The 14,696-nt window shown below is 36.3% G+C and overlaps 1 protein-coding gene across 34 annotated transcripts in view; it reads left to right on the forward strand.

Annotated features, from left to right (window-relative positions):
* The window catches only part of MRTFB (myocardin related transcription factor B), a 205,928-nt gene that overhangs the window by 72,354 nt on the left and 118,878 nt on the right, over positions 1 to 14,696 (forward strand). For 18 of the 34 annotated variants that reach the window (XM_065536648.2, XM_065536640.2, XM_074028269.1 and 15 more), the window contains 2 exons: positions 7,191 to 7,411; positions 14,473 to 14,535. In XM_065536648.2, the coding sequence (XP_065392720.1) occupies positions 7,258 to 7,411; positions 14,473 to 14,535 (217 nt within the window). In that variant the 5' untranslated portion in view covers positions 7,191 to 7,257. The remainder of the gene's footprint in view (positions 1 to 7,190; positions 7,412 to 14,472; positions 14,536 to 14,696) is intronic. The other 16 variants (XM_074028259.1, XM_074028253.1, XM_074028249.1 and 13 more) reach the window with 1 other exon arrangement.

Consider the following 14,696-nt stretch of genomic DNA (forward strand, 5'->3'; position numbering starts at 1 on the left):
TTTTAATGACTCCTCTTTAAACTTAGTTTTTCAGTTTACCAACTAACTGGCATGATTCGTCAGGGTTTCTGACTCTGGCTAATTAAGTGCCAAAGAACAGGATTACAAATTAGGGGACTCATGGTCCCACTGCTGCACTTAATTAGTCATAGTGTCTGAGACAAGTAAATCAAACTTCATTTTTTTCATGTATTTTAAATGTAAATTTAAATTCCATTGATTGCTAATAGCAAAAGTTAGACACTGGAAAACAAAGTCTTCCCTTTTTTTAGTTTCCCTTTCTCTTTCCCTTTCTTTCTTTCATCTCTTCCCTTTGTCCTCTTCCCTTCTGCTTTTTCTCCTTGCCTTAGAGAACTTGGAAATAGGAGTACAATATATTTTTTATCTGTTAAATAAAATATTTGTTTACTCTGTTTGTAAACATTTACTTATTTAAATCATGCTAATTATAATTCAACAAAATTACAGTTTGCTTTTAACTCAATATTTGCTAAATATGGAAATCATCCTTGCTTAAAATTAATCCTCTAATCAATTCTTATTCTCTGAAATTCATTCATTATGAATACACATAAAAACACAGTTGTTCAAACTGAAAAGACTTGGGTTTGGGCCATTTTACTTGGAGAATAAATAACATTTTCTAATTCCTTGTCTTTTTATGTAGTAATTTAAAAGCTACGTGTGTTTGAAACTTTTGCTAGTTCAAATTTTTATAGATGGATTATAATGAATATTTCAAAAAATGGTGTTTACTCAAGTGTTACAGTACTTACTAAGAATGTATCATGTTGGAGGGTTAGTGTGCAGTTTGCTCTATGTTGTGTTCATTTGAAAGTTATTCCTCTAGTGAACAAGTTAAATCCTCACGTTGGCATTCTTAGAACTGTAATAGCCACTTCCAGCACAGGAATGTTATATAACTTTTTCTATACAGCGTATTGTCAGTATTTGCTATTTTTATAGTACATTTTTTCTGTATACTTAATGGCTACACATAAAAATCCAACAGCTACAAATAAAAACTGTACTTAGAAGTTGTTTATTTGAAAGAATTGTAACCTAACATCAAAAAGATGTCCTGTTTGTATGTAGTGCATCTGCTACCTCTCTGAAGTTTAATTCCAGTCACGCTTTCAGCATTTTGCAAAATGGAATGAGAGGAGAGGGTTTCCTTCATCGGCCATAAAGCGCCTGTTAAGCACTAAAGTGTGGTAACTGCCTGTTTGACTAGGTCTCGCCCCCTTTGAGAGCAGGGATCATGAATGATTCATCATTGGAAGCCCAGTGCCCAGCACGGTGCCTAATAATGTAGGCCTTCAGTACACGTGTTAAGGATTTGTACAAATGAATTTTTTTCACAACCTTGTGTCCCTCTTTCCCATCTCCCTCCACCTCACTCCCCAACATCTCTCTCTCCCAATTCTTTGCTCCAATTTATTTGCGTTTTGGCACATACATACCGTGTTATCAGGGCAGGAATATGAGCTCTGAAGTTGGAAACGTGGCTTTGATGTTAGTCTCTTAATTTTGTTTAATCTTTCCAAGCCTTGGCTTTCACATCTATAAAATGGAAATGTTGATACCCAGAGAGGGGTCATTAGGGCAAAATTAAGGAAAGTCTAGATTAGATTTAGCGTCAAGCTGAGTAAATATTCTTCCCATCTCTTCTTTTCAGTTGTCATTCCCATTTTTTTAAATTAGGAAACTAGGTCTCTAAGAGAGAAATGACTTGCCTGAAGTCAAATGGCTATCTCTCCAGCCACACCCTTTTTTCAGCATTCTGGCCTTGGGGACCTGTAGTTTCTCCAAGTGAACACTCTTTGTGAGTAGCCCCTCAGTACTCATTCCTGCCTTGGTGTTAATGATACCGCCAGCCTTTCCAGCTGCCCAAATCTGGAAACCTCAGCCATCCTCAACTCTTTAATCTCTACCTTGCAAATGGGCCATCCTCAAGCCTTGACATTTTGTCTCTTCAATAATACAATCATGCACCATGTAACATTGGTCCCATACAGTTATAATGCTTTATTTTTCCTGTACCTTTTCTATGTCTAGAGACACACATACTTACCACTGTGTTAAAGTCACCTGCAGCATTCAACACAGTAACGTGCTATACAGGTTTTTGTGGCCTAGGAGCTATAGGCTATGACCTGCAGCCTAGGAGTGTAGTAGGCTATACCATCTAGGGTTGTGTAAGTGCACACTGTGATGTGCACAAAACAAAATAATCTTGGCAAAGCATTTCTCACAGTGTATCCCTGTCGTTAAGCATGACTATATTGGAATTTATTCCTGTTTCTGCATTTCCACTGTCTTCGTTCCTCAGCATTTCAGCATGAGACTTTATCAGTAACTGATCTCTGTCAGAATTATCTTTTTACATACAAAATCAATCATATCACTGGTTTTTAGAGTCCACATTCCTTTACAATTGTGCTTTACTGCAGCAGCCTTATCTTCTACCACTCTGTGTCATGCCCTCTACACTGGCCCCATCCAACTTTTTGCTGTTAGGTGATCTCTGTTTGTGCTGCTCTCCTTTTACTGATGATAAGAACTCTGTGCCTGGTGAACTCCTACTCATCCTTGAAGACTTCCCTAACTTACCCAAATACAATTAGACGTTTAATTCTTTAGGTTCCTAAATAGAGGCCGGGTGCGGTAGCTCATGCCTGTAATTCTAGCACTTTGGGATGCCAAGGCGGGTGGATCACTTGAGGTCAGGAGTTCGAGACAAGCCTGGCCAACAAGGTGAGATCCCTGTCTCTACTAAAAATACAAAAATTAGCCAGGCGTGGTGGTGGTACCTGTAATCCCTACTACTTGGGAGGCTGAGGCACGAGAATCACTTAAACCTGGGAGGTGGAGGCTGCAGTGAACCAAGATTGTACCACTGCACTCCAGCCTGGGTGACACAGCGAGACTCCATCTCAAAAAAAAAAAAAGAAAAAAAAAAGTTCCTAAATAGCACCTTGTACCTACTTACCCTATTTGTATTCTACTGTTCTTTACATGTGTATTAATAATTGCCTTTGACCTCTCTTCCCACTCATTGGGCAAATGATTTATTCTCTGTATAAGATGAGAGGTTCTGCTATACCAGTGATTCTCAATGCTTGGTACACAGTAGGATCACTCTGTCCCAAACCAATTGTAGCAGAATCTCTGGAGATTCCCCGCCAACAACCCCTACCCATCAGGGATTTTTTTTTTTTAAACCTCCCCAAATTATTATATTGTGAGGAGAGTTGAGAAGCACTTGTGAACACGTTAGCACTGATTTGGGGACTTTCTTAGCCCAATAGACCAGTATATTTTAAAATATAAGATAATTATTACTGGTTCTATCTTGACTCCATTCAAAAAAATTAGTGAATGAATAGATGAAAAATGAAAGTGTAATGCCTCTTGGGTTTTTTTTTTTTTCCCTGTATTTTTTTCCCCTACCTCTGGCATAGTATCTCACAATGAACTGGTTTGTTTTTTGAGAGAAGTTGTATCCCAGGTTGATCTTCCAGTATTATGCTGTACTTGTACTTAGTGCTGGATAAATGTTGGCTTTGTTTCATTTTGAGCTGCAGTTATGTTATTGGAAATTGTAAGATAGTAACTTTCTTCATTCATGCTGTCAGTTCTAGATGAATTAATATTTTATCACAGTTTGTCCAGTGAAAGCTAAATGATTGTTTTACTTCTGTAACTAAATTATGGCCCAATGAAATAATCTGTTCTAATGCCATTTCTTTAATATCTCAATTATTGACTACTATACAGAGAGTAGTCAATTTTATATTTGATATTGGATCTTATTTTCAAAAGAAAAGCATCAAGTAGTTAAGTAGACTTTAAGGTGACAGCTTGCAAAATCTCAGAGTAGATTTAGTCTATACTCTCTCAAAAATGTTCATGAATATTAAGTTAAAATTTTTTGAAAACTTAGTATTTGCCTTTGCTACATTTTATAAAGATTTCCTTAGCTTATAATTTTCATAATTGGGAGGGATGTGTGGGAGTTTAAGGTGAGCATAAAGTCAAGCCATAATAGGTTGAAAAAATTCTTCAGTATGTAGAACAGATAATACTGCATGAAAATATTTTTTTTTAATCTCTGCCTAAAGGATCTTCCAAATCATTAGCACCGATGTTCGGAGCTTGTACATCTTTCCATTATAAGGGCATTATGGTACTTGTATCTTAGAATTAATTTGATGTGAACAGATTTTATTTTGTATGAATAAATAATTTGAAATGAAAATTCATAGTTTTGAAAAAGTCTAGGAGTTGTATTTTAATATTCCTTAGTGAAATAAGTAATTTGTCATGCAGATTCACCTGACATCTTTTCTGAAGTCTACTTTATTTGATAATAATAATAGTCATCACAGGCTTCTTGGAATTCCTGTTTGCATGACCTGTCTTTTTTCTATCCATTTTCCACCCTAATTGTGTCTTCATATTTGAAGTATGTCACTTATATGCATACATTTATAGACTTTTAAAAATTTATTCTGTCTCTTTTAATTGGAGTGTTGAGATCATTTACATTTAATGTAATTATTGATAAGGTTGGATTTAGGTCTGTTTTGCTGTTTGTTTTCTGCTTGTCCCATCTCTTTTTAGTTATTCATGTTTTCCTTCTTTTGGGTTAATTGGGTATTTTTAAGAATGCTATTTTAATATCCCTGCGACGTTTTAGCTAAAACTATTTGTATTTTTTAAACAGTTGTTTTAAGTAATTGTATATGATCTTCTCAGTCTACTTAAAGCTAAAATTACACTGTTCTCTTATGATATATGGAAAAGTAAAGACACTGAACATACCCCTCTTTCATCTTTTATGCCATAGTTGTCATATATATTACATCTACATGTAGTGTAAACCTCACAACAGGGTGTTAAAATTTTTGCTTTGAATGCTAATAATATAGAAATTCAGAAGAAAAGCTAGTCTTTAGTTTTTTTTATCTACACATTTACTATTTCTGATGCTTTCCATTTCTGAAATCTAAGTTTTTATCTGGTATCACTTCTCTTCAGTCAGTTTTTAAAGAATTTCTTGTAGTGTGGATCTCCTGGTGACAATTTTGCCTTCATTATTAAAGGATATTTCCATTGAATATGTAATTCAGATTGACAGTTGTAGAGACTCTAGATTCTGTTAGGTTCCTTCTTAAGAGTGGTGTTTTGTTAAGAGCAGGCAGTTAACTTTGCTGAACTCTTGCAAGCTGGCTTTTCTTTGGTGGGCAGCACCAGAGATCTCAGTTCAGTTCTTTTTGCCTTAGCTGGGCTGCATGAAGTCTGCCCTCCATGTATATAGTTTAGGGATCAGCCAGAGACTTGGAGCACAGTGCAGACACCTGCCCCCCACCCCACTTTGTGGCTCACTCGTTTTTGGAAACTAAATAGAAAGTCAAGTAATAGATCTATTTATGCATACTCAGTTGAATTTCAGGAAAGGTGCAAAGGCAACTTAATAAAGACAGTCTTGTCAACAAATGATGATAGAACAATCAGATACACATATGCCAAAAAATCCTGAAAAAAAGTTGACTCATATTTCACTGCAGAAATAAAAATTGACTCAAAATGGATCGTAGACTTAAATGTAAAACATAAAACTAGATCTAGAAGAAAACAGGAAGTAATCTTTATTACCTTGAGCTAATCAAAGATTTATTAGCTACAGCAACAAAAACGTTATCCATAAAAAAAAATTGATCAATAGTGGATTTCATCAAATTAAAAATATTTTTCATAAAACACTATTAAGAACATGCAAAATAGCCTGGGATAAAATACTTGTAAATCATGTATCTGATAAAGCACTTGTGTCCAAAATATATTTTTAAAACTCTGAAAACTCAATAATAAGAAAATAAACCACCTAATTTAAAAAAAGAAATATTTGCTCAGATACTTAGACAAAGAAGATATAGGGATGGCAAATTAAAAGATGCTCAACATCATTAGTCACTCAGGAAATGCAAATTAAAACCACAATGAGATACTACTTGCCCATTAAAGTGACTGAAATGGAAAAGACTGACCATATGAAGTACCAAGGATGTGGAACAACTGGAGTTCTCATACCCTGCTTGTAAGAATGTAAAGTGGTACAACCACTTTAGAAGACAGTTTGTCAATTTCTTAAAAATTTACACGTAGAACTGCCATGTGATCCAGCCATTTCACTCCTGTACAAGTATCTATATGGATACGTGCTTTCACTTCTCTTGGGCAAATACCATCTTGGTATTTACCATTTGGATATTTGGTATTTACCCAAGAGAAGTGAAAGCATGTGTCCATATAGATACCTGTGCAGGAGCATTTGTAGCATCCTTATTTGTAATAGTCAAAAACTAGAAAAAACCCAGATGTCCATCAGTAGGTGAAAGGATGAACACACTGTGCTATGAAATGCTACTAAATAAGCAGACAGCAAAGAATTTGATCGAATGTTTTGCCACTGCCATAACAGGGACTGACCATCCTTCTAGCCTCCAGTAACAGTTTTCTGCTGCCCACTTTGTAGTCCTTAAGCCAGTGTCACATGTTTAGAATTTTTGATGTATCTTTGGTACTTCTGTTGCTGATTTTCATATCAGTCAGAATGAGCCAGGTTTTACTGTGATAACAACCCCAAATTTCAGTGACTTAAAAGTTTGTTTCTTTGTCATGAACCGTATGTCCACTGTGGGTTAGCTGAAAGCTCTGTTTTCTGTTGTTCTCACCCTGAGACTCAGGCTGATGGAAGTCATTATCTGAAACCTTACTGGTTGCTGTGAATGTTGACTAATTTAAACTTGCTTCATATGTAGGAATTAAGATGAATTTTCAAGCCAGACTGCTTGTTTTCATCAGTATTTGTTGACTGTGTTTTTCATTTTAGCATGCATTAAATCTTTAGTGCCACCAGTGGCTATGACTTTCTTTAATTTGTGGTATTAAAAAATATACAAAATGTATTTCAACTTTTATTTACCTCGTAATTGCTTGTTTTTAAGTGGGAAGTATGTTATTCCTGTTAGATAAAGAACCTGAGGTCCAGAGAGGGTAAATGGATTAGTGTGACCATACAGCAGTAAAATTGGACTAGAACCCAGGATTCCCATTTTAATACTTTTGTGCAAATTGGAGAAAGGTAACTACACCATCTCTTTACACATTCTTTATTTTGGCAGTGTCTTCAGTATTTTGGCCACATTTGAGAGGCGTCTTGCACTCCCTGTTGCCAGTGGCTGGAACACAATGGATCACACAGGGGCGATAGACACCGAGGATGAAGTGGGACCTTTAGCCCATCTTGCTCCGAGTCCTCAGAGTGAAGCTGTGGCTCATGAATTCCAGGAACTCTCCTTGCAGTCCAGTCAAAACTTACCCCCTCTGAACGAAAGGAAAAATGGTGAGTTCAGCTTGTGCAATGGGATCTTTGATTTAAAGATTTCCCCTCTTTGGGAGCCCAGTTTGTTCCTGTTTGGTAGTAGTATTTTGGTCAGTTCAGCAGTCTGTCATGGAGGAGAACCCTATAGAAGTACTGGATGGTTTTTAATAACAGGCGGAATTTCACTTTCCATCCATTTCTTTCATTATTTTCCCAGCAAGTATCTTTGGTAGTGACGTTACCTTTGGAAATAAACTTTAGATTCAGCCATTTTAGCACAAGCAGATGATTTCATGCTGGAATGGCATTGGAAAGTAGGTTCCTGTGCTGATGCCAGGGAAATAGATTGTGGATATGACTACATTCTCCTCCTACTTTCTCCATCTCCGGTGTGTTGCACCTTAATTTCAGAAGTGGCAAAGCTGTCTCAGTGATGACTAAGAAGTCAGGAACTTCTTATTTGAGTATTTATTAATAGGTATGGATATAGCCAATATGGCTCAGTCTTTGGCTGCCTCATCTTTGTCTACAAAATGAATATTTTCTATTCATTGTCTGTTCAGGAAATTTTCATCACTCACAGAGATATTCCAGAGTCTCCAGAAGACACAATACTGTCAATTTTAAACATAAACAAATAGAGATAGATGACATATACTTTTAATGCTTGAGATATAAAATCTAACAAATACAAAGTAATGTTAAAATTTACAAACACTCTAAGCATACACATTAAAAAACAGAATTAAGGATTTTTTCTGGAATTGCTATACCTTCCACAGTTCTGATGAGTCCTACACTTACAAGTATATTTGTAAATTTCAATTTTTTAAAAGCCAGAAGAAATAAAACTGCTTTCCCTGCAGAGTACCGCACTATGTACCTTGTCACTTATTTTCCTGGGTGCTGAGTGTTTTCCAGTCCTCCTACTTATTGGACTTACCTTATGTAGGAAAATGGATTAAAAAAACCATACATATACCACTCTTGTTGGGCCTTTAGTACATGTCTTTGGTGTGTATTTGTTCTCCTTCAAATAAAATATGTTTTGCTTTGTATCTGAATCTTGTTGCTACGCACAGCCCTTGACCATTTTGATAGGTTTAAAGCAGCATCTTAGCTTAGGTGCCATCAAACCTTCAGGATGCTGTGGTTAACTCACTGGTGATGGCTTTTAAACCTTCCATCTTTTATTTTATTTATTTATTTATTTATTTTTTATTTATTTATTTTTTTGAGACGGTGTCTCGCTCTGTCATCCAGCCTGGAGTGCAGTGGCATGATCTTGGCTCACTGCAAGCTCCGCCTCCCAGGCTCATGCCATTCTCCTGCCTCAGCCTCCTGAGTAGCTGAGACTACAGGCGCCTGCCACTACACCCAGCTAATTTTTTGTATTTTTAGTAGAGAGACGGGGTCTCAGTGTGTTAGCCAGAATGGTTTCCATCTCCTGACCTCGTGATCCACCCGCCTCAGCCTCCCAAAGTGCTAGGATTGCAGTCATGAGCCACAGCGCCCGGGTTAAACATTCTATCTTTTAAGAACCCAGATTTACCTTAGACAGTGGCTGAGAGAATATAGCCACATTTACTGAAACATGACTAAGTGTGATCAGATTTACACAGTACACTTGGACCAGTATAATTAATGTCCAAATTATTACCCTGAAAGAAAATAAGAGTTGAACTGTTATAAAATCAGAATACACAGTTGTGCACAATACTGGTCTTCTGTAATGGCAAGGGAAGTGTGAGGAGACTCTATCCTTTATGGTCATTTGCAGCAAAATGTTAATATGTATGCCAGAATATAAGGTGGTAAGCCCAACTATAGAGCATTCTCCCCTTATAAACTTTTAAGGAAGTAGATTAAATGGTAAAAATTTTAATTTATTAATGTAGTTACATTTTATGAGGCATTGCAGTAATGTAGGATTGCTTTAACCACTCTCATTGTTCATAAAACCATCCTACTCAAAGTGTATATGTGAATCTTTGTGGTCAGTGTTTTTATCAGCAGTAGAATCCCTGTGCATCATCCATCTGGCACTAATTTCCAGGGTGCATCTTCATTTCTGTCTCTTTGGTTTGAGTTACAGCAGCTCTGTAACATGTGCATGATTTGGCACTGAAAATTTAATGTCTAAATCACAAGTACCATTCACAAAACAGTTTTTTTTTAAATTGTCTTAGTTATATACTCATAATCTCCATAACATAATACTTGTTTGATTTGTCATTGGTTGTTACATTTTATGGGGTCTAGTTTCTGTTTTAGAATTTTGCCCTTTTTTAAGCAGATAATGTATTCATGTGGTTTAAAATGTTATGATTACGTAGTGAAAAGTAGTTACCCTCCCAATCTTGTCCCTTACCTGCAGTTACTTTCCCAGAAATAACTGTTACTAGCGTTCTTTCTGAGAGAATAATATTTGACTACTTTTTAAAAAGCAGTTTTTAAACGGCTGCTTTGTAACAACACCCAACACTTTGAATTTTAAGGTTTTAACTGGGAATAATGTATTGATTTTTTTCTCTCTTCCTTTTTTTTCTGATTCTGATTAAAATATTTCTGTAAACCTGAAAATAGCTTCAAATGAAGTTGGTTTTTAAGCCAGTGTGTTTTCTTCAAGAGTCCTTTTTTGTTCAATATGAAGTAAATGAAAGAATATCTCATTCTGAGACGCCGTGCAAAGACTCCACTATGAGATTGTTCCCTCTTTTCTAATAAATGACTTCAGGAAGTTATTATAGAAGCCTTATTTTATATTCAGACATACAATTTCAGGCTTATGATATATTAACCTAATTTGCATATACATTCCGAGGCGTAAAAGACATCTTTATTTGGCTGTCAGAAATCCAGGTTTTTGGGGAAATGCTGGTCAAAGGATACAAAATTTCAGTTAGATAGGAGGAATAAGTTCAAGAGATTTATTGCACAACATGGTAACCTAGGTTAATAACAACGTATTGTATTGAAAATTGCTAAGATAGTAGATTTTAAGTGTTGTCATCATGAAAAAAAATAGTAAACATTTGAAGTAATGATACGTTAATTCAATTGAGCGATTCCACAGTATATACATATTTCATAAAAAGGACATGGTAAATACATATAATTTTTGTCAGTTTCAAAATAAAAGCAAATATATTAAAAAATTTTTAAATCTAAGTTTTTGACAGTTATGTGAGCAGAGTATATTCACATCAAGTAATGTATAGATGAAAAGACCGTAACATTCTTACTTTAATGATTTTTTCCAGGCATGTTCTTCATGTTTTAGGTCTTCTTAATGCAATGTTTAACTCATACAAAATGCAGTTGTTGGCATCAGAATTAATCAATACGAACTATTGTTTAGATATTATGAAATAAATGAAGTCAGATTTTTTTGGTGATTGTGTTTTATTGTTATTCCTAAACATTTGAATTTCACTTACTAGAATTATTTTCTGTTGAGGAAAAAATGGAGATATTTCAGTTTGGGATTAGTGTCTAATGGGTAATATATAATAGTTTATAAATACACTTTACAAGGAAAATGAAGTTGACGTTTAAGTAATGATTCCAGGATCTTCCCTTGTTTTACATTCATATTTATGTTACTGACGATAGTGGAGCTGCAGGATATTCCCACTATTGGGGCACACAGGGGAGATACTTAGTAAAGAGAAGCTGGGATTTTCCTTTACCCTTGAATGTGACCAAAATAGTACCTCAAAAGTAAAGCAGCCATATTTAAGCAATTAACTTTTCCTAACAAGTGAGGCCTTAATGAAGGAAAATGGATATACGGAAACACATGCATAGTCTACCTTTACTAAAACAATGCGTATACAGGGGATTGAGCTTCATTTTGACATTTTAAGTACATGTTAGATCCATCTTTTTCACTATTTACATTCCTTCACATGAGCAGACTGGGAATAAAAAGGAAACTAGTCAAAGGAATAGGACTTTAGTGTTTAAACTGGAAAAGCTCAGCAAGGAAAGACAAAGTGGGTAGAGACAACATCACTGAAAGAGCTGCAGCCCTTTGCCTGTGCCTACACTCTAAGGGGACCCTGTGGGAGAAGCTGTTCCTTCCTGAGCTTGTGTGCAAGACCGGTAAGCTGAAGGCAGAGCAACCCTCAGGGATGCTGGCTGGTGAATTTAAGCTTTTAAGTCATTGCCAGTATTATTACAGAGTAAGCAGAGACGTTAATATAGATTTTCATTTTTAAAAACTGATATTTCAATACTTGATGGTATGTCTTGAGTCCAGGTATTTTTAAGGTGAGGAGCAGTCATGTCATGTTTACGTGGTCACAGAAACAGCACAGGCCAGCCGATTTAGACTTTTGTAAAATCAGTATCATCTACCTCCCTCTTCCTGAACTAAAAGGCTTTTTCAAATTCTGTTTACTATGAAGTAGTCAGTGTGTTTTAGGCCTCAATAAAGAGGAATTACATTTGCTGTTCTTATTTTAAACTTTGGTATTACTAGTTACTGCAGTTGTTAGAGTTTTGAGCTTATAGTCCCATCTTGAAATCTTTTCTTCTAAGATTTTCCATCCATTAAATTTATACTGAATAATTTTAGATAATCTCTTTTTCAGTTCTTGAAATGATCACTTACTAGAGAGAAAATAATTTATTCAGAAGTTTGCTGCACACAAGGGAACCCAAGATGGCTCTTTGCTTTGGTTTCAATACGTGTATTAACATGTTTGCAGACAGTCAGGTGAACTTTGCCTAGCCATGGAACCCAGCCAAAGAAAACTGCTTGCCTTACACAATAGAAAATGAATGGCATATATTTACAGCTGGCCTTTTTTGGGGGTTTTACTTTGAGAGCATTTCCCTGCTTCTCATTAACCTGCTGGGCTTACTGTTGATCCAAGTATCTGGAAATACACGGTGGCATTGAGCATTTGTCTTGAGCAAAACTGGTTTCTTGAGGCCGTAGGTGAGCTAGTATAATGAATGAGTGGAGATTGGTGAGGAAGAGAGAGGAAATTTCTACTTTACTGTGGAGCGGATAGCCAGACAAAGTTGTCATAGTGTCATAAACGAGCAGGAAACAAATAGATGCTCAGTAGCCAAGACAGAGCTGTGGAATTCTTGCTTTCCCTTTCTGTAACTGGAAGTAATAGAAATGAATAAATTTCTCTAAAATCTTGTCATTGACTTTGCTGTTAACATATTTAGGATGTGGAGTGTTTCATGTAATTCTCAAGGACATCAGTAAACATTCTGATAAGTAACTTATTTTCCTGCTTTCAGGAGTTAGAGTACTTACACTGAGAAGAGAAGTATATACTCTGAATATAATTTTCCTTAGTTGTTTTAAAATAATATTTTTAAAAATTGGGCTTTAGGATTTATACTAGGCCGGGCGCAGTGGCTCACGCCTGTAATCCCAGCACTTTGGGAGGCCGAGGCGGGCGGATCACAAGGTCAGGAGATCGAGACCACGGTGAAACCCCGTCTCTACTAAAAATACAAAAAATTAGCCGGGCGCGGTGGCAGGCGCCTGTAGTCCCAGCTACTCAGGAGGCTGAGGCAGGAGAATGGCGTAAACCCAGGAGGCGGAACTTGCAGTGAGCCAAGATCGCGCCACTGCACTCCAGCCTGGGCGACAGAGCGAGACTCCGTCTCAAAAAAAAAAAAAAAAAAAAAAAAAGGATTTATACTAAACACAATTATAGCTTTAAAAGCAAGCTATAAGCCTCCTGACAACTGCAAATGAAATTCTTAATTGTGGCAGCTCTCATACTCTTTTTGTTTGTGAAAATCTCTTCAAAATGAAAAAGAAGCCTTGTAAGTACCTTAAGGGTGAGGTATTCTCTTTCATAATAACCTTTAGAATGTCTCCTATTAGTACGTTTTGATTCACAGTGTAAAGAAGCACCTGTAACCCTGTCTGCCTTCTATTTTTCTAGTGTCTTGTTTAGACAGTTTTTGTTGTTACTGAGGATTTTGTTTGCTTCAGTGCGTTGCAGAACACACCCATGCAGTGTGTTTGGAGCGAGGGAGGGGCTGTGTGTACCTTTACTTTCTCCCATTTGTAGCTGGCAGTGAGTTTGCTCTCCTGCTGGAGTAGCAGCATCAGAATGCTAACATGGGCTTGCTTTAGTTATCGATGAGGGGTGGATGAAGCTTTGTGCATCAGCAAGACCATGGACCCTATTACAGCACCCCTGAAACTCATTTTGAGTAATTTAGTCTTTAAATTGTGTCCTTTTGTTGAAATACCCTAGGGGCATCACAATGAACACATTTATTAACAGTAAGATTTAAAACATAATAGTAATTAGCAGTTTCAGCCGATGAGGAGACCACATCATCTTAAACTTGTTTACTTGTTTTATGTTTACTTAACATTTTAGATGACTTTTCTATAGTTACTGAAGTCACAGAAGTACATTATTTTCTATATAGATTGAGGTAATTTTCATAAAAGTAGAGCCAACCATATCATTTATATTACACATTGGACCAGTGAATAAACTAAAACAAATTTATTAAGAAATGGTCTTTGCTGTTCCTCAGAAAGCAATTATAAAAGATAATATACATAGTATAAATGATTAGTTTAATAAGTATGACTCACTATAACCTCGTAGCTACTTAGACCTCACAAGACTTTGTGGAATTAAGTAATTAGCTTATAATTAGTTCCTCTACTGGACTGAGAGACTTAGGAAAATTAAAGTGGGGCTCCATTTACTTATGTCTGCCACGTAATTCAATCACAGGGACCTCTTGTAGCTAAAAAAGAGAAAAGATAGTTTTGGACACCTGTTCTCTACCATACCTATAGAAGAGCCAGTAAATACAGGGAATGTACTTAAAAAAAGTGATCCATGACAATTTTTGTTACTTTGCTTATATTTTAAGACATCAATAATAAAGTACTCTTGTGACAGAAAACAGTAAGACTGATATGTTAAAGTGACAAATGTGTTGGAATTTTCTCTTTGGCTTGTAATTAATAATTACCTAGACTAATTAGCAAATATCATGTTTTTCTGACTCCTTTCATTAATCCGTACGTTGGCTCTCCTGCCCTCACCGACTGCCCTCACTATTATTGACAGGAAGTGTAGTCTTTTGGGAGTCAGGACTTCGGTCTCCTCTGCTGACTCAGTCTGTGAGCATGGGTAAGTCTAAGGCGCGCTCTGTGTCACAGCTTGCCCATTATGACATCCGTACAGCAGCCTCCAGCCCATGTGTCTCCCTGCAGCCCTTCTTCATTACATCGTGTGTTCTTATATCTCATTGTCATGTTTGCCATGTGCTATTCATTGGGCAGCAGAAACAG

The sequence above is a fragment of the Macaca fascicularis genome, chromosome 20 (assembly GCF_037993035.2).
Source record: "Macaca fascicularis isolate 582-1 chromosome 20, T2T-MFA8v1.1".
Lineage (NCBI taxonomy): Eukaryota > Metazoa > Chordata > Mammalia > Primates > Cercopithecidae > Macaca > Macaca fascicularis.